The 18,288-nt window shown below is 39.3% G+C and overlaps 1 protein-coding gene across 7 annotated transcripts in view; it reads left to right on the top strand.

The window, feature by feature from the left end:
- Positions 1 to 18,288, top strand: part of dnajc13 (DnaJ heat shock protein family (Hsp40) member C13) — a 33,282-nt gene that overhangs the window by 9,567 nt on the left and 5,427 nt on the right. For 5 of the 7 annotated variants that reach the window (XM_032551325.1, XM_032551331.1, XM_032551326.1 and 2 more), the window contains 41 exons: positions 1,248 to 1,323; positions 2,045 to 2,194; positions 2,424 to 2,465; positions 2,893 to 3,093; positions 3,202 to 3,408; positions 4,048 to 4,143; positions 4,307 to 4,398; positions 4,545 to 4,714; positions 5,578 to 5,657; positions 5,731 to 5,900; positions 6,640 to 6,739; positions 7,365 to 7,472; positions 7,575 to 7,730; positions 7,825 to 7,881; positions 7,970 to 8,091; positions 8,234 to 8,309; positions 8,437 to 8,532; positions 9,089 to 9,229; positions 10,037 to 10,054; positions 11,250 to 11,332; positions 11,518 to 11,671; positions 11,761 to 11,864; positions 11,956 to 12,115; positions 12,198 to 12,260; positions 12,344 to 12,445; positions 12,759 to 12,863; positions 13,005 to 13,207; positions 13,304 to 13,388; positions 13,476 to 13,630; positions 14,249 to 14,294; positions 14,382 to 14,536; positions 14,644 to 14,845; positions 14,925 to 15,040; positions 15,541 to 15,619; positions 15,695 to 15,830; positions 15,925 to 16,109; positions 16,209 to 16,283; positions 16,489 to 16,608; positions 17,451 to 17,846; positions 17,937 to 18,050; positions 18,134 to 18,250. In XM_032551325.1, coding sequence (XP_032407216.1) covers positions 1,248 to 1,323; positions 2,045 to 2,194; positions 2,424 to 2,465; positions 2,893 to 3,093; positions 3,202 to 3,408; positions 4,048 to 4,143; positions 4,307 to 4,398; positions 4,545 to 4,714; positions 5,578 to 5,657; positions 5,731 to 5,900; positions 6,640 to 6,739; positions 7,365 to 7,472; positions 7,575 to 7,730; positions 7,825 to 7,881; positions 7,970 to 8,091; positions 8,234 to 8,309; positions 8,437 to 8,532; positions 9,089 to 9,229; positions 10,037 to 10,054; positions 11,250 to 11,332; positions 11,518 to 11,671; positions 11,761 to 11,864; positions 11,956 to 12,115; positions 12,198 to 12,260; positions 12,344 to 12,445; positions 12,759 to 12,863; positions 13,005 to 13,207; positions 13,304 to 13,388; positions 13,476 to 13,630; positions 14,249 to 14,294; positions 14,382 to 14,536; positions 14,644 to 14,845; positions 14,925 to 15,040; positions 15,541 to 15,619; positions 15,695 to 15,830; positions 15,925 to 16,109; positions 16,209 to 16,283; positions 16,489 to 16,608; positions 17,451 to 17,846; positions 17,937 to 18,050; positions 18,134 to 18,250 — 5,113 coding nt within the window. The remainder of the gene's footprint in view (positions 1 to 1,247; positions 1,324 to 2,044; positions 2,195 to 2,423; positions 2,466 to 2,892; positions 3,094 to 3,201; positions 3,409 to 4,047; positions 4,144 to 4,306; positions 4,399 to 4,544; positions 4,715 to 5,577; positions 5,658 to 5,730; positions 5,901 to 6,639; positions 6,740 to 7,364; positions 7,473 to 7,574; positions 7,731 to 7,824; positions 7,882 to 7,969; positions 8,092 to 8,233; positions 8,310 to 8,436; positions 8,533 to 9,088; positions 9,230 to 10,036; positions 10,055 to 11,249; positions 11,333 to 11,517; positions 11,672 to 11,760; positions 11,865 to 11,955; positions 12,116 to 12,197; positions 12,261 to 12,343; positions 12,446 to 12,758; positions 12,864 to 13,004; positions 13,208 to 13,303; positions 13,389 to 13,475; positions 13,631 to 14,248; positions 14,295 to 14,381; positions 14,537 to 14,643; positions 14,846 to 14,924; positions 15,041 to 15,540; positions 15,620 to 15,694; positions 15,831 to 15,924; positions 16,110 to 16,208; positions 16,284 to 16,488; positions 16,609 to 17,450; positions 17,847 to 17,936; positions 18,051 to 18,133; positions 18,251 to 18,288) is intronic. The other 2 variants (XM_032551329.1, XM_032551330.1) reach the window with 2 other exon arrangements.

Genomic DNA, 18,288 nt, shown 5'->3' with positions numbered 1-18,288 from the left:
TGTTTCAGAAGTGTTGAATCATTGGCACTAAGCAGAGAAAACTTCTATAGAGATTGCAGAAACTTCTGAGTTTGGGTTGAGAACTGTCCAACGTATTATTAAAAAGTGGAAGGAAAGTGGTGAACCATCGTCTGAGAGGAAGAAATGTGGTTGGAAAAAATCTGGAATGATCGTGATTGGTGATCAGTTAAACATTAGATGACACCAAAGTGAAGAAAAACAACAGTAGAACTCAGGGCTATGTTTAATAGGGACAGTAAGAGCATTTCCATGTGTAAAATGTGAAGGGAAGTCGATAGAATTGGATTGAACAGCTGTGAGGCCATAAGAAAACCACTAATCAGTGAGACTAACCAGAGAAAAAGGCTTTAGTTTGCAAGGGAGCATAAAGATTGGACTCTGGACGACTGGGAGGTCATGTGCTCTGAGTCCAAATTTACCCTCTTCCAAAGTATTGGGTGCATCAGGATAAGAAAAGAGGCAGATGAAGTGATGCACCCGTCATATACCTAGTGTCTATTGTACAAACCTGTTCTTGTACAATAGAACAGGCTTGTTCTGAGACAAAGACTGGACTCCTGAATCAGGAGCCCAGTCTTTGTCTCATCTGACCATTGAACATTCATCTAAAAGGGATTGTCTACCAGCTGCAAATTTCAGTCCATTTGAAGGTTTTTGTGGTAGAGTAGGAATTTCTCTCCTGATCAGCACATTCTCAGTTCATGGTGATGTAATACTAGCTTCAGAGTGCACACTGATAGCTGTTTTCCTGTTCATTTGATCCTTGATTGTTCATAAATGTCCTAACTAATCTCCTTTCATCGAAGGCTGTCAATTGGGGTCCGATGGTTAAAGCTTTAGATCATAAATATTCTTCAAAACTGGTTTTGTAACGGGTAAAGCAAGCTAAGATAAAGTGTCAATGATGGCCTTATCAAATCCCAACCTCAGTTTTGTAGTGTATCCTATATTTGAATGAATGTTGCAAATTCTGCCACAAAAATGGGCAAAACGTCAGAAGCTTATTGATTCTTGCAAAGCGTGTTGCTTCTTAAGGGGCATTTTGCCAAGAAATTAAGGGAGTATTAATATATTTTACCTTGTTTTAATGTCTAAAGTACAGAAAATGTACAAAGTATATAAAAATAAATGTTTTTAGGTATTCAAAGTCATCATAAATCATTACAGAACAAAAAACTGGGTCACAGGAACTGTACATTCTGACTTGTCTCCTCTTTATGTTGCAGATACAAGCGAGTCTTTTCAGTGGGTACGCATGGCATTACCACTTATAACCCGACCACGCTAGAAGTAACAAATCAGGTCAGTACCTACAAATCAGGCTTTACAGAAACCCACTGGTCTTGCAGGAACCCCAGTCAGTCTGCTGTTGCTGACTGAGATTTTGTGATGCACTTCAAATAGATTTTTAACTATTAAAAATCGACTTGAAGTGCATTACTTCAAGCTGTGGTCTGCCTTCACATATCGTAAGGTTTTAGTATGCTGCAGCCTGCAGGCAAAGATATGTTTCAGGTCAGGATATGAACTATATTTCATAATCAATAACCATTAAGAAACTCCTCATTGAAACCTCTCATTCTAACAGAAGATTGCATCACTTTAATTTTCATCAAATACTCTAGAGAGTGCTGTAAAACAGGATTTTAAGTGACAAAATGATAAATGAATCCTGAGTATTGGTGAGAAATTGTAATTTTTTTTCTGTTTATATATTTGTATTAGAGGTGCACTGAGAATGTGAAGAGAATGAGATGGTGAACAACTGGTCTGAAACCCAGAAATCAAATGCTTTTCAAATCAATAAACTAACATTACCAAAGCTATCAGTTTCTGATAACTAAAAGTGTGGCTGTTGTTACTGAGTAAATAAGGCTTGCGTTGTTGTTTTGAGGATATCATTTGCTGGTTCGATTAAAATGGAGATGAGAAATCAGCCACAAAATTCTAACAAGGGCGCTCCTACTTTGTATTTTGTTATAAATCAGTTAAGTGTTGATTTAATTGCTTTATCTGTTGCCAGTGGCCTTATGGAGACATTTGTGGCATCGGTCCAGTCGGAAAAGGCCAAGGGACAGAGTTCAGCCTCACATTCCGCAAAGGCAGCGGCAAAAAGTCAGAAACACTCAAGTTCTCAACGGAGCACCGGACAGAGCTACTCACAGAAGCACTGGTCAGGAAAAATACTCATGCAAAATATTTTGTCTAATGTTTTTGTCTGTGCCGAATTCAGTCAGGTTTTCCAAATATTTTTATGAATGACCAAATGATTCTCTAGTTTTGAAACACAAACGTGAATCAGCAGATGAGGTGGTTTCAAATTGTAGATTAGTGAGTTTAGCATTGGAAAACGCCAACAAAAATTAATTTTGTTTTTGTGTCTTTCTATTTTTGATTTGCAGAGATTCAGAACTGAGTTTTCAGAAGGGAAGATCACTGGTAGGGTAAGTACTGATATCTAATAAAGAAACTAAAAATATCGGCAAATGAAACTCACTACACTCTTGGTTTAGTGAGTTTTGCTAAGTAAATAAACACACCCACTTTCAATGAAGGTTTTAAAAAATCTCAAATGATCTGGTCCTTAGAAGATCTTAACATTGTGAAGATGAGATGAAAAATGTGCATAAATGCATGTTGATAGCAACATTTAGTTTGCTGAAATTTCTTGACAATCCCAGGAACTGAGAGAAAATGTATACTTCTGGAAAAACGGGTTCACATAACCAGTTGAATCAGAACTAATGGTCAGAAATATAATTTGTTGTTCTTTTATCTTAGGTTTTCTAAGAGATAAAGTCTTGACCTGAATGTTTGCCATATTAATGACTATTGTTGTTTTATAACATACGTGTGATTAACATTTCACAGCGTTACAACTGCTACAAGCATCATTGGAGCGACATGCGGAAGCCGGTTAATTTAGAGGTGACCCCTGGTGGCATCGACCAAATCGACCCTCACACTAACCGAGTGGTGTGTAGCTACGACTACAGAAACATAGAGGGCTTTGTCGAGATTTCTGATTACCAGGGAGGATTTTGCATCCTTTACGGTGGCTTCAGCAGACTGGTATGCATCATTAAAAAGTACATAGAAAAGTTTAATTATGTGCTCAGCTGTCTGTTTTTATCTTCATGTACTGCAAATTCAGGATTCTCAGTCACTTGTTTCTTTTAGCATCTGTTTGCCTCTGAGCATCGAGATGAAATCATCCGGAGCGCCATCGAACATGCTGGAAACTACATCGGCATCATGCTACGCCTGAGGAAGGAGGCTCTGACCTTTGAGGGTTTCGTGACAGACAGGTTGGGAAAGTACAGCTCAGACGAGAGCATCACTTCTCTGGCTGAGTTCGTGGTGCAGAAGATCACAACACGGCACTCGGTAGGAACTATAAAAAATATTTAATAAATTAAAGATGCATCTGACTTATTCTATTTAAAAATGCACAATAAATTGATTTACTGGATAGTTTGGATGATTTTTTTGTCAGCTTCATTGCTATAATATAGATAACTGTTTTAGCCATTATCTAATGCAGAAACCAAAGGACAAGTTATCATATTCTTACTTGTATGATGAAACCATCTCCACTGTGGAAATGTAGGTTTTAGTCTGATCTTGTGTTACCTTGTACCCATTTGCTTTTAATGGTCGAACACTTTGTTGTTAATTTACCAATATGTACAGAGAGAGCTTTCAAAATGATATTGACAAATTGAAAACGTCTCCAAACAGCAAAAGTTTCTGTTGGCACAAGAAAATAAATTCTCTGCAGAGATTTATAATTGATCTTTCCAGACAAATTTGTTTTACTTCATTTCTGTTCATTTCACCACTTCTACTTGGTGTAAAAGTTTATACACCAAATTTAAGTTTTTAGATCATAATGTCACTTCCATCTTTGTTTAATTGGGTCCGTTTGTCTTAGCAGGATGAAATATTTAATTCAGTGTCAGCTGCTTGCTTCAGCAGCTAATGTTTATTGGTATTATAATCTTGGTGTGTTGTTCTGCTTTCCAGGAGCCGGTTAAGCGAATCCTTGCCCTCACAGAAACATGTCTAGTGGAGCGCGATCCTGCTTCCTATAACATAGTCACACTCAAACCCTTTGGAGAGGTGAGACGTAACACAAACATCATAAAGTCCTAAAAATGTTACTGCTCAGTTTTACTCTGACAAATCTAAATGTCGAATAATATTTGTTTCATTGCGATTAACTGCAAGTAAACATCTAGAATTGTGAAGTTTTTCCTCCAACTCTGTGTTGCTGTACCCTCAGGTGTTTGCACTCATCTGTGATGTAGATAACCCTCAGGTGTTTACAGTGGAATTCATCCGAGGCCAGATTAGGAAGTACTCCTCCACTGAAAGGTCTGCAAACACAAATCTCTTTCTATGTTTGCTTTAGCTTTACAACCCTGAGTGTTTTTAACTTTGCACAAATGTGACTGTGCTTCACAGCCTTTAATTTGCTTTGCACCCAATAACACAGACTTGTTTTTCAATTGTGTGTCCAGGGACTCCCTTCTAGCCAGCCTCCTGGATGGAGTCAGAGCATCGGGCAACAGGGACGTGTGTGTCAAGATGGCCCCCACGCAGAGAGGGCAGAGATGGGGTTTGCTCAGCATGCCGGTGGAGGAGGAGGTGGAGAGTTTACATCTCAGATTCCTGGCAGCGCCGCCTCCTGGTGAGTTAAAGCTCTTCTTCTGAGTGGGGTTTCATTTCAGACAGAAACACTGAGCTTTCTATGTCTATATTTCCATCCAATTGTCATGTGTATTTTGAGCAAAATTTTAAAATGTCTCGAAAATGCAATTAGAAGTGTTTTTATCTACTGGTCTGGAGCGAATCAACCAGACTACGGAAAGCATAATTGTTCATCACCCAGGTGTTATTTATGAGTTCATCACCTGTCTTCACCCAGGTGATGAACAATCATCGGGGTGATGTTTCCGGTGGTCCATGTTTCAAACTATCATGGGCCACATGTCACAGAAAACTGGAAAGAGTCCTCCCCCGCTGTTCTGGAAGTTTGGACTGGGAGAGTTCACTACATCAGAACTTTTTTTGACAAATGTGTTTCCATCTCGGCTTTGGGGCATAAACTCTTTTTGAATAAGCCAAAAACCACCTCAAATGACCCAAAACATTTTTTTTGAAATTGAGAAAATTATTTAAAATTGTGCTGTTCCCATTAACCTTTTCTACTGCGATACTCCAAAATGCACATAAATATTTTTATAGAAATATGACTATAATGAGTAGAGAGACAGATTTATGTTCATAAAGAAGATAATAAAGAATGATGCTGTTATATTTAGACTTCTAAATCTTTCAGGAGCAGATGTCAGAGTTTAAAAGCATTTATTTCTTTCTTTGAGGTTTTCAATAAGTTAGTTGTATGTTAAAAAAAAAAAGATTACTGTAAAAACATGTGTTGGTAATATTGGTATACATTCCGAAAGTCTTGAAAATGTAATTCTGCAAAAGTTTTAATTTTTTCAGAAAGTCTATCTCTTTTTATATTTAAACCTTTTCTGCTTTTCTCAGGCGGAACCTTTGCAGATGCAGTGTTCAGATTCAATGCCAATATATCATACAGTGGAGTTCTCCATGCAGTTACCCAAGATGTGAGTTTGATCAGTTTTTGTTTCTCTGTCCAGCTTGGACTCGGACTGAAACCTTTGTCTTTTTTCGGTCCAGGGTCTTTTTTCTGAGAACAAGGAGAAGCTCATCAACAATGCCATCCTGGCCCTGCTAGCCCAGGAAGTGGAGCTGCCGACTCTGAACTCGGAGCTGGAAAGCCATTTCCAGGCCATCCGACGCTTGGTAGCCTCCAAGGCCGGCTTCCAGGCCTTCACCCAGCTGCCTAAGTAAGACGGCAGCACTTTGTTCTTCATTTATTAAAATCTTGCCATGCTGAGCTGCTGGTGGTAACAGGCATGCTCTGTTATTCCAAGGTCTGGTCAAGGGTCTGGACTCACAGATGCAACGTAAATATGAATCCATGCATCTCAGTCTGCCCTTTTTGTCTGTATTTTATGTCTTTCCCCTCTTTTTCCACTGTCATCCATCACTTTTTATTGAAGCCTTTAGACAAGCAAGTCAGAAATTAGATCCTTTTCAGCCTGACAGTCTGTCTTAATACATCTTGGCCTCCTGTCTTCAGCATTTTATCATTTTTGTTTTTACGCTTCCATATCACTTTTCATTATTTGCTGTTACCCATTCTGTTTTCTGCTCCTTTTTATTTATTTTGGCATTCTTCTTGGGTCACTGAGATGTATGAGAGGAACTGTAATTGACCATTTTTCCTTGTAGCTTGTGAGGCTGAGGAGCCAGAATAGGCTTCCCTGAGAGATTCATTGCTGTTGTAGCTTGCTGTTTCCTCTCAGACTCATAAAAATACTCAAACATTTCAGAAATGTTGATTTTATTTAAGCAAAAGAAACAACAAGTCACTTAAGAAGCAATGAATTATTCGTGTATCCAGCCCCAGACCGGCATTTATATTAATTTGTTGGTTATTCTCATTAACAGTGATGAATTTATTGGAGCAAGGTCATTCTTTTGTGTTTTATTTAAGTTTCTATATGTGTTTGTATGTTGCAGGTTCAGGGAAAAGTTGGGAGTAAAAACGGTCAAAGCTTTAAAAAGGAACAACAATGGTGTGACTCATGCTGCTATTGACATGCTCTGTGCTCTTATGTGTGTAAGTGTATTTTAAATATTATTTCTACTGTCTTGTATTTACAGGATCCTCCATGATTACTGAAATCTGTAAAGATGTGCAAGAAATAGGCTAATTCAGTACCTTTATACAAATTATTTAAAAATGGAAAAAATATCCTAATTTTTAATTTCAGCGCTTTTCCAGAGTTTGGAAAAAACTTCCACTTTAACTATTTAACTGACACACCTAAAGGTTCCTTGAAATTGCGTATGAGCATTTATTATTTACATTTTGTTGATAACTTGATCAGTGTCTTTTCTTGGAAAATAAGTAGATCCTTCCAAACCATAGTTCTTTCGGAGACTTGTCCTACCTTTACAAACGTGAGCATGTTATCTCCGCCCTTTGGGAGTTACAGCCAGTCAGCGCTGAGGAAAATAAATGTCACTTCTGGGCTGGCTGCTTTCCAAACACCAACCAATAGCATGTCAAGTAGTGCTGCACCTTGGTGTTTGAGTTTCCTAAGCTGCATTCCCACAGAAAAAGCCACAGAAACTGAATTAGGCAGGGATCCACTATATTGCAATGAAAGATGGATAGAAGTAATTGTGGAGGGGATTGCATCATAGTTTACCATGGTTGAGATTATTCTGTCTTTTTGTAGCCCATGCACGATGACTATGACCTGAGACAAGAACAGCTAAATAAGGCCTCTCTTCTGTCCTCCAAGAAGTTTCTGGAAAACCTTCTTGAAAAATTTATCACCAATGTGGTAACTATCCTTCCAGTTGTCAGGAGCTTTGCTGAAGCTTAAACTTAAATGCAGTTTGGTGTTCAGTTATGTTTTTTTCCCTCTTTCAATTGTTTTTGACAGGACCATGGAACTGGAGCTTTGGTCATCAGCTCCTTATTGGACTTCTTAACGTTTGCGCTTTGCGCCCCCTACAGTGAAACCACTGAAGGGCAGCAGTTTGACATGCTGCTTGAGATGGTTGCCTCTGACGGGCGAACACTATTCAAACTATTCCAGGCAAGAAGGCTAAGGCTGCAAATAATTCACATTCTTTGTTGCAATAAATGTTTTGCAATTTAAGTGACTTAAATCAAACTAATCCTATCTCCAGCATCCTTCCATGGCAATCGTAAAAGGAGCTGGTCTTGTGATGAAAGCTATAATTGAGGCAAGTGTTTTGTTAAATGAACTTATTCTCTAAATCCTTGGTCATTTTTATCAGGTATTGATCTGTGTTTCTAAATGTTTATATTTAGGAAGGAGACAAGGAAATTGCCACCAAGATGCAAGAGCTGGCTCTGAGTGAAGGGGCCTTACCAAGACACCTGCACACGTCTTTATTCACAGTCAGCACAGACCAGCGAATGCTCACCAACAGGTCAGCCTTCAATAAATGCACACATTATGTGCTTCTTTAGAGTAAAATAATTATTTTGAACTAACTTAGATTTTTTTTGTTATTACTTGTGAGAAGCATGTAACTTAACATAAATGCCATACGTCTAATCTGTCTGTTTCAGGCAGCTGAGTCGTCACCTGGTGGGACTGTGGACAGCGGAGAACCCTGTGGCTATGAACCTCCTCAAGAGAATCCTGGTACACTTCTGAACTCTTACATTGACGCTGAATGTGAAGAATGTCCTCCAATGTTTATCTGGCCTGCCTGTCATTTGTTTTGGTATTCTTGTACACTAAAGTTACTAATTTGCTTTTATGTCTGCAGCCAACCGGCCTGCTGGCTTACTTGGACAGTCCTGACCCAGTTCCAGAGAAAGACGTGGACAGAATGCACATCCGGGACAACTTAAAAATCGCTTCGGTATGCGTTTTTTTTTTTCTTCCCAACTTTTCTTTTTTTTCCCAATGTTTGGGACATGTAGGTGATGACTGTCATATTCATTCCTATATCTGAGGTTAAGAAATGTTTTTAAAAAGCCGTATTGTCCTCACTACTTCTTTTCTCATCAATCATTATGATGCTAAAGCATTTTCCGAATGTTATGCACTATGTCCTTGAGCAAGAAGTCCTGGCCAGCTAGTTTTACAAGTTTTCTAGTGCAAGCACAGGTACTGCAAAGATGGCCAATCACACCTTGTTTGGTCCTAGTGCTTGACCAGTATGAATTTAATGTAGTGTAATGTTGTCATTAAATGGTAAGAACCATTTAAGGAGTTCCTTCTGAAACAATCCAGGGGACATGTCCCACCTGACCCCCCCAAATCCTGTCGGTTGTATAAAACTTATGCACACTAAGGAGTTTAGTAATTCAGTTATGTCACAAATTTTAGGTTTTCTGTCCCCAACATATTTTCATTGTAATTGCAGTAGACTATAAAATAAATTCCTGTTACTCTTCTGCTCTTCCTTCCTGTAGGATCAGTTAAATCGCAACAAGGTGCCTGAGTGGCAGAGAATTGCAGGTAAAGCAGCCAAAGAGGTGGAGAAGTTTGCCAAGGAGAAAGCTGACCTGGTGCTGATGCATTGGAGGGATAAAATGGGCATTGCCCAGAAGGAGGTGAACATGTATTCTTTTAGTAGAGCTCTTGTAGCTTTTGCCTTGAGACAGATTATTACTTCTGTTGCTGGCTGCTAAGATGTTGCTCCTGCTGCTGATGTGGACCGCTGCTGCAGATCGCAGAGCCAAACTCATTCCTGCTGTTATTTTGCATGAAAGCAGTGTCTGCTGTGGTGCTGGATTTTACAGGGTATCTTAGTAAATATTTAATTTTTTATCTAAAGCATGTGGTCTCTTTTAGAGAGGCATTGCTGGGAAGTTTTATGAGGTTAACTTTAAATGCAATCTAAGTGTTTATAAAAACTGCTTTGCTATTTGGCCTTAATACTTGTTTGGCAGGAAATAAGTGGGTGTGTGTTGTCATTGAAACTGGTTCATAAAACCTTGGTTCACTTTTGCTTGTTCGTTTATGTCTCGGTTGCTTAAATCCATTCCTCTTTCAGGTTTTCTGTTACAATCTGACATCTTTTGCATCTTTACTTTTCAGTGCTCGAAATCATCAGTTAACACTTAGTATTTGAAATGCTTGCTCTCTTCACTGTTCCTCAACCACATGCATCCATTTCTTAACTTTTAACCTGTTGATTTGTTTTGCTGTGATTAAAAACACAGAAATCTACTCACCCTTTGAATATTAAAGATTTAGCTACTGCTTTGCATGTCAGGCTCTTTAATATTCACAAAGTAATGACCTATGACCCTTGTTGTGATTGATCTGTTTGATCTGAGGAACAATAACCTCTCTGTGTCTCTATCCCCAACCCTCCCCTCTGTCACATCTGGTTTCTGTGCTGTCAAACAATGCAGCAGGACAGAAACAACTTGGTAAGTAGGGCTAACCAATGGGTTTCACGTGTTCCTTTTCATTTTATTTTCTCACAGTTCATAAATAACCATTTTCCAGTTTTCATCTCACATTCTGAGGCCTTTTCTTTCCTGTTACCAGTTACTATCCTAACAAAATGAAAAACAAACAAAAAACAGTTGAACATACAGTCGAGTAAATAATAAATCATATTCTACTTATATTACATGCAGCTTCCAGAGATTAACACTCAGTGAATTAAGTATTTGTAGCTTCTAGTAACTTACTGAAGGTTTGGGTCAAAAATAAAAAAAACTTGTCTAAAACAGGAGAACAACTTACCTAGTAGAATTTCCCATCCAGCACTGTTTTGCTACACTTGCGGCATCATTTTTTATTTGTTTTCCTGTGTGCTACTATATGGAAAAGCAGATTCTGTGGTGGGTGATTTGTGTGTTTAAGTAATATCTCAGCCACCTGAACAACTCATTGTAGCACTGCTACAGTAGACATGATGGGTGCATCACTTCATTTACCTCTCTTCTTACCCTGAAGTGCCCATCACTCTGGAAGAGGGTAACTCTGGACTTACCTGACCACATGAGCTTCTTCCTTTGCTCCAAAGTCCAATCAAATTAATGCGTTTTTCTCTGGTTAGTGGTTTTCTTATGGCCACACTGCTGTATTTAACAAGTTAACATTAGGTAATTAGTTGGGCTGTCAGGTCACTAAGACTGACGCTATTTTTAGTCTTCACACCTTGATTGTACAGATTTTGTTTTACATCTAAGTTATATCTAAGAAATATAACATATAAGTTATATTTACAAATAACTTAGATGTTTATGTCATCAGTGAGGAAAAAGTGTAGCAATCTTTCAGTCAGCTGACCAGCAATGCACAGCAACAGTTGGGAAAGTGGGTAGCACCCTTTAAGTCTCAGCTTTGTGGCACTTAAAGCACCCTTTAAGTGCAGATCAGGTTAACTAGATGAATAATTTATTTACAGGGTCAAAATAAAAGTTGGGCAAAATGAGGTGAATTGATGAAGTGGCAAATTGACCCTTGAAGTGTTTTAATTTCCATCATCTTTTCTAAAAGTCTACTCATGTTGTTTCCGTTTCATCTTCAGTTTTACTGAAATCTTGGAGATCTGATGCTATGATACTAAGCAACTAAAACGAGCATTAAAAGGTTTGTTTTTTTTGTTTTCAGAATCCAAACCAAAAGCCTGTCATCCTGAGGAAGAGAAGACAGAGAATTAAGATTGAATCAAACTGGGAACTGTTTTATTACAGGTAGCTCATTTTAATCACAAATAAAATTTAATATGTGACGCATAACTTACTTTTGTCATATTTCCACAGCAAACTTTTGTAGCTGAAGTGCTGTTTGTTTTATTTTAAACATCCCTAAACTGTTTGGTTGAAATTATGCATTAGTAGCGTTCCAGTTTGCAAGAATAAAACCATTGTTATTAAAGATTCCAGCTGGACCATGCGCGCTCCAACCTCATCTGGAACCTTAAAACGAGGGAGGAGCTGCGTGACGCTCTGGAGGGAGAGATGCGTGCTTTCAGTGTGGACCGTGAGCTCGGCAACGTCACCGTCATCTCCTGGAATCACCAGGAGTTTGAGGTTTGGACACACTTCCACCCTGGATGTGTTTTTTCTTCTTGTTCAGAAATCTGTGGGATCACAGAAAATTTGCATGTAAATCTGTGCAGGTGAAATACGAGTGCCTTTCTGATGAGATAAAAATAGGAGATTATTACCTGCGTCTGCTGCTGGAAGAAGATGAAAATGAAGAATCGAGTGCCATCAAGAGATCGTAAGATTCCAGTTACCCCATTTGTCCACAGTGATTGTTGAACACCAGCTCCTTAAAGTATGATTCACGTCATGCCTCTTTTTATTTGCAGATATGAGTTTTTTAATGAGCTCTACCATCGCTTTTTACTCACACCCAAAGTCATGATGAAGTGCTTGTGCCTACAGGCGCTTGCAATTGTGTACGGCAAGTGCTTTGAGGAGATTGGTCCTTTCACTGACACAAAATACATTGTTGGCATGCTGGACCGGGTATGTGCTGGCTAACAGTGCAGGTGATATTTTTTTTGTGTACTATCCACAAGTAAATTCTGAAATCTTGTTATTTTCATAGTGTACAGACAAACTAGAGAGGGACAGGTTGATCCTCTTCCTCAACAAGCTCATTCTACATAAGGTAACCTGGAAAAAGGGAACAAATTTGCACAAGTGTGTTATCTTACTCACATTTTTATGATTCCTTTTTATTTTTTTGTGCAGAAAAATGTGAAGGATGTGATGGATTCAAACGGAGTTCGTATCATGGTGGACTTGCTTACTTTAGCCCACCTGCACACCAGTAGAGCTACCGTTCCACTTCAGGTAAAAACTGTAAAGTTGTGTGGTCCTGCACTGAGTTTGGTTAGAAATCATTTAAGACCATAATAAATAATTCCAGTAGTTTTTTTTAATTTTTACTAAAATAACACAATAAAACTCAATTTAAAAACTGAAATAATAAGAATGCAAGAAAATAAACATTTTAACACACTTTTAGGTTTCACACCAGGTTTTGAAATCACTATGGTTTATAACCTTGACCAGTAGCCACTGGGTGCCAAAACCCCAATTTTGGAACCTATAATTTAAAAATTGTCTCTTTAGTCTTAAACATGATTCTTGTGTTTTTCCACAGAGCAACGTTCTGGAGGCATCACCAGACATGAAGAGGGAGGGTGAGAAAGAGTGGTACTTTGGGAATGCAGATAAAGAAAGAAGAGGACCTTTTAGTTTTGAGGAGGTGAGCAGTAGTCACATTGGCTTTTGGATCATCTTTTTTTTTCTTTTTATGCAGTTACTTTATTTTTTTACTACTTGTATATATGTTTTCTTCCTTGTTCAGATTCTAGTTCTGATGCAGTCTTTTCTTTCTTCTTTCCAGATGCAGGAGTTTTGGAACACGGGTGTCCTGACAGCAAAGACGCGCTGCTGGGCTCAAGGGATGGACGGTTGGCGCCCCCTACAGGCCATCCCTCAGCTGAAGTGGTGCCTCTTGGCCACAGGCCAGCCAGTGATGAACGAGTCCGACTTGGCTACAATGATCCTCAACATGCTCATCACCATGTGCTCGTATTACCCAAGCAGGTGATTGTTGCTTCTTTTCTGTTTTTTTTCCTCCAGTTTCAAGAAAAAGCTCATGAAGACTAATAATCTGGGCAACTGCTTTTATTTCTTGTGCAGGGACCAGGATAACGCCATCATCCGACCTTTACCTAAAATCAAGAGGATGATTAGCGACAATGCCTGTCTCCCACATATTGTCCAGGTATGTCTACAGTTTGGGTGATACAGGTGTATTATACCTGGGCAGAAATTTATTTGTTGGTTTTTCTTGTTTTCCTGTTCCTCTCAGTTGCTGCTGACATTTGACCCCATTCTGGTGGAAAAAGTTGCCAACCTGTTGTACTTGGTGATGCAGGACAACCCAAATCTACAGCGCCTCTATTTAACAGGGGTTTTCTTCTTCATCATGATGTACACTGGCTCCAACGTGCTTCCTGTTGCAAGGTAATAACGCATCACAAGGATTATTATTAGGGGCATGCATCATCTTGGAATATTGCTCTTTTCAGCCTGCATGCCTACTTGTAGATGAAACTCGGGGTTGAGTTTTAATCTTGCTAAAAACATATTAAACATTTGGACTTGGGCTTAGTTTTAGAACAGGTGTGAAATATGACTTAAGTTGTTTTCCAGATCTGCAAAAGTATGGAAGAAGGAAATGGAGTCTGGGAAAACATTTCCATTTTCTATAAATTACGTCATTTCATCCATCTGGGCTTTCCATTATATCACAGAAATATCCCAAGTGTCAGAAAATCACACCATTCGGCTATTTTTTCTTTGTGTCTTTCTTTCTTTTTGTTTTTCCTTGTCTGCCTTTGTGTCTTTCTCTTTCTTTTCTTTCCTTCCTCCTTCCCTCTATTTTTGACTCATAATGGTTGAAACATCATGGATTTTAAAGGGTAAAAAATCAGTTTTCACCCTTTGAACGTTGGCTAAAAAGCAATAAGAATATTAGATATTAGTCTGGAATAGCCTGTAATTTTCTCACCTAGGTGCTTAGAAATCCTGGTGTGTAGGATGCATGAAATAAAATCTGTGAAATTCCTCTTTTCTTTTTAGGTTCCTGAAGTACACTCATTTAAAACAAGCCTTCAAATCAGAGGAGGTGATTATCATGACACTGACATTGTAATTCAAGATTCTGTGACAGAAATGAGATTAAAATGTTATTTCATTTATGTTGCTTGTGCAGTCCAAAGGTCAGGACATCGTACAGCGCAGCGTTCTGGGACCAGCTTTACCAGAAGCCATGGTGTGTTACCTGGAGAACTACGAAGCTGAGCGCTTCTCTGAGATATTCCTTGGCGAATTTGACACACCTGAGGCCATTTGGAGCAGTGAGATGAGGTGAGAAGTGACCTCTGCTTTGTAAAACGAGTTTATTTGTAACGTTATTGTCGCAGCAATGAATGCTTCTGTTATTTGATCTATGCCTGCTTCTTATTTCGTTTCAGGCGAATGATGATTGAGAAGATTGCTGCCCATATTGCTGATTTTAGCCCCAGGCTGCAGAGCAACACTCGAGCTCTCTACCAGTACTGCCCCATCCCTGTGATCAGCTTCCCTCAGCTAGACAACGAACTCTTCTGCAACATTTACTACCTCAGGCATCTGTGCGACACCATCCGCTTCCCCAACTGGCCTATAAGAGACGCTGTGAGTTTTCTTTACCTTTTGTGGTCTAAGACTCTTATTATTTAAGTATTATAATCAATTTCTGTCATTACTAATGAAGGTGAAGCTGCTGAAAGACACTCTTGAAGCCTGGAAGCGGGAGGTGGAGAAGAAGCCGCCCTCAATGTCTGTGGACGACGCGTACGATGTTCTCAACCTCCCCAAAGGACAGGGCCAGTGAGTGGAAGAAATTTACTGCTGTAGTTTTCAAAGTACACTGCAAACAAGTTAAACTGACTCAAATATTTTCATTCAGCCCCTTTTCATCAATATTACCTTTTTGGTGCGACTGCATCTACAAGAGATTTGGGTGGTGTCAGCTTAAACACACCTAGAGATTGGATTTTTGCCCATTTTTCTTTGCAAAATAGTTAAGACTCAATCAGATTGGATAGAGAGCTTCTGTGCACTTTCATTTTCAATCCGTGCCACATATTTTGAACGAAATTTAGGTCTGGATTTTGAGTTTATCATTTTAACACATCAACAAGTTTTGATCTATCACATAACAATCAACCTTTGAGGCCCTTAGAGAACATCTGGATTTATTTTTAGGTGTTGACTGATGGCTAATGGTTTGACTGGATTTTATTTAGTCACGTTTTTTACCTTTTTATTTGAAAGAAATGTAGAAAACTATGTAGACAATTACTTAATGTTGCCCTTTGTGTTTTCAGGCATGAGGAGAGTAAAATCAGGAAGGCTTACTTCAGACTGGCGCAGAAGTATCATCCTGACAAAAACCCAGAAGGAAGGGTGTGTAAAATTATTATTTTCATGATGAATGTTTGCTTAGGCTTAGAATCCTTATTGTATTTACTCATCTTCCAGGACATGTTCGAGAAAGTTAACAAAGCGTACGAGTTCCTTTGCACAAAGTCTGCCCGGATCGTAGACGGTCCTGACCCAGAAAACATCATCCTGATCCTCAAAACTCAGAGCATCCTTTTCAATCGACATCAGAAAGGTTTCAGCATGGATTTAAGCATCAGCTCTACCCATGTAAAAGCAGCTAGCGCTGTTATATTCTACTAATACTGACACTTTGACTACTTCTCCAGAACTGGAGCCGTACAAGTACGCTGGTTATCCTATGCTCATCAAAACGATCAAAATGGAGACAGACGATGCGCAGCTTTTCTCCAAAACGTCGCCTCTGCTCCCGGCCGCCGCTGAGCTGGCCTTCCACACGGTGAACTGCTCGGCTCTTAACGCCGAGGAGCTGCGGCGGGAGAACGGGATTGAGGTATCAGTATTTTAACCAATTCTGAATGTCGCCATGTTCATATGAAATGTCCACCTCTACCCTGTTGGTTAATGAGGGGAAAAAAATGTGCTTGCGCAGATTTTACTGGAAGCACTTTCTCGGTGTGTTGCTGTGCTGACTGCATCCAGTAAGCCTGATGACATGGCTGTTCAGGTAACACATGTATAGGTTGATGACTGTAAACATCTTTTCTATAATTTCATACAGGTGTTTTTGTATATATAATTTAAAAATGCAATAAAAAGATTTGAGAATTCTAAAAATGTCAGTCTTTAGAAGAGTAAAGATTTACCCTGAAAGCCATGTTCTTTGTTTGCTGTAATTTCTAAAACCCGGTTTCTCTGACGACTCCTTGAAGGTGTGCGGGCACATCTGTAGGTGCTACAGTGTGGCAGCCCAGTTTGAGGAATGCAGGGAAAAGATAATCGAACTGCCAAACATCATCCGGGACCTCTGTCACATTTTGTTTTACGGAAAGGTGAGCATCCTTCATGGTTCACTTGTGTCCTACTGCATATTAAAGCGGGAAAAAGTATTTTCCTAAAGGAGAAATGATCTTGAAAACATGATTTTTTGGGGTATTTAATTTAACTTTTTGGCATAATTGAGGAAATAAAATGTGTTGCAGTTTTACAGTATCTAAATCACCAGAATATTATTTTGATGAATAATTATTTGGCTGCATAGCTTAGCTTACATATGTATAAGATATAACACAAAATATATCTTTTTGTATGAGAAGACATTTGAAAAGAAAGGCAGGCACAGCATTTTACTGCACCATTCATTGCCATAGTTAAGGGTTTGTCTCTTATTTGGTGATGAACAAATATGTTCAAGGAACTCCAGTAGGACATTTTCTGTTCAGTAAATGTATCACCTTTCAACCTTTATTTCTGCTTTATGGTTAATGTCTTGTGTCATTTAGATGTTGACTCTTTAGTAGGAAAACCAGAATGTGTAGCTCAGACTGTAAAGAAACTGTATCAGCTGGTTACAAATCTGCTTTATTCTGTCGTCTTTTTCTTTCACATCTGTTAAAGCTCCATTTTGCTTGAAATCAGTGCTTTTTTTTTTTTTTGTCTTTGACTCCAAAACTTTAGCAGCAAGTTACTCTGTCGCAATTTTAGCTTTTTCTTCTGTCCCATTTTTACGACTTACTTGTTAAACAGTTTATATGTTGCAGTTAAGAGATGCTGAAAGATATTGTACTGATTTGTGACTATAAAGTGCTCCATAAGTCATCATATCTGACGGATATGGTCAGTCACGAGGTTTTGCTGTTCAGTGATTTATTTTCTCCTCCTCGTCTCCTTTCAGGGTCTCCCAAAGACAGCGGCCCTGGCAGTGCAATGCATCAGCTCCTTCGCCATAGACTTCTTCCTGCAGACCCATCTGTACCACGCTGGCGTGCTTTGGCATCTTCTAATCTACCTGTTCAACTACGACTACACGCTGGAGGAGAGCGGCGTCCAGGCCAACCAGGACACCAATCAGCAGGAGGTGGCTAACAGCTTGGCCAAGCTCAGCCTAGTGGCCCTCAGCCGACTGGGGGGCTACATTCAGACACCCACCCCCCCAGACGCCAACAATCCTGTTACAGAGACCAACGGCGTAGATGGCACCCCACCGGAAAACCCCACCATCCGCAAGAGCTTAGCCGCAATGCTCACACCGTTCATCTCCAGGAAGCTGGGAACAGGGTCTCCAGCTGAGGTCAGTTAAAAAGATCAAATATGATTTTTTTTTTTTTTTAAACAGTGATAAACTCCTTAAAAACTAAAGTGTGACTTATTGGGGGTTTAGGTTCTGAAGCTGCTGAATAGTAACTCTGAGAATCCCTACCTGATCTGGAACAACGGGACCCGAGCCGAGCTGCTGGAGTTCCTGGAGGGTCAGCAGGAAGGAAACATCAAGAGAGTAAGAATAAAGACTCATCAATCGTCGCGTAGCGAGTTGTCAAGCGCAGTTATTCATGAAACAGCTTTGTGGTTTTATCACAGGGAGAAAACGATAAAAGCTTTGGTGCAGATTTCATGTTCAACGATCACAACAAAGAGCTCATAGTGGGGGAGATTTTCGTCCGGGTTTACAACGAGCAGCCTACTTTCCCCCTAGAGGTGAGCACTACAACCTACAATCTTATTTCCTAAATAAA

The sequence above is a fragment of the Xiphophorus hellerii genome, chromosome 21 (assembly GCF_003331165.1).
Source record: "Xiphophorus hellerii strain 12219 chromosome 21, Xiphophorus_hellerii-4.1, whole genome shotgun sequence".
Taxonomy (NCBI): Eukaryota; Metazoa; Chordata; class Actinopteri; order Cyprinodontiformes; family Poeciliidae; genus Xiphophorus; species Xiphophorus hellerii.
Note: the sequence above shows the minus strand (reverse complement) of the source record. Positions and strands in the feature narration are given on the sequence as shown.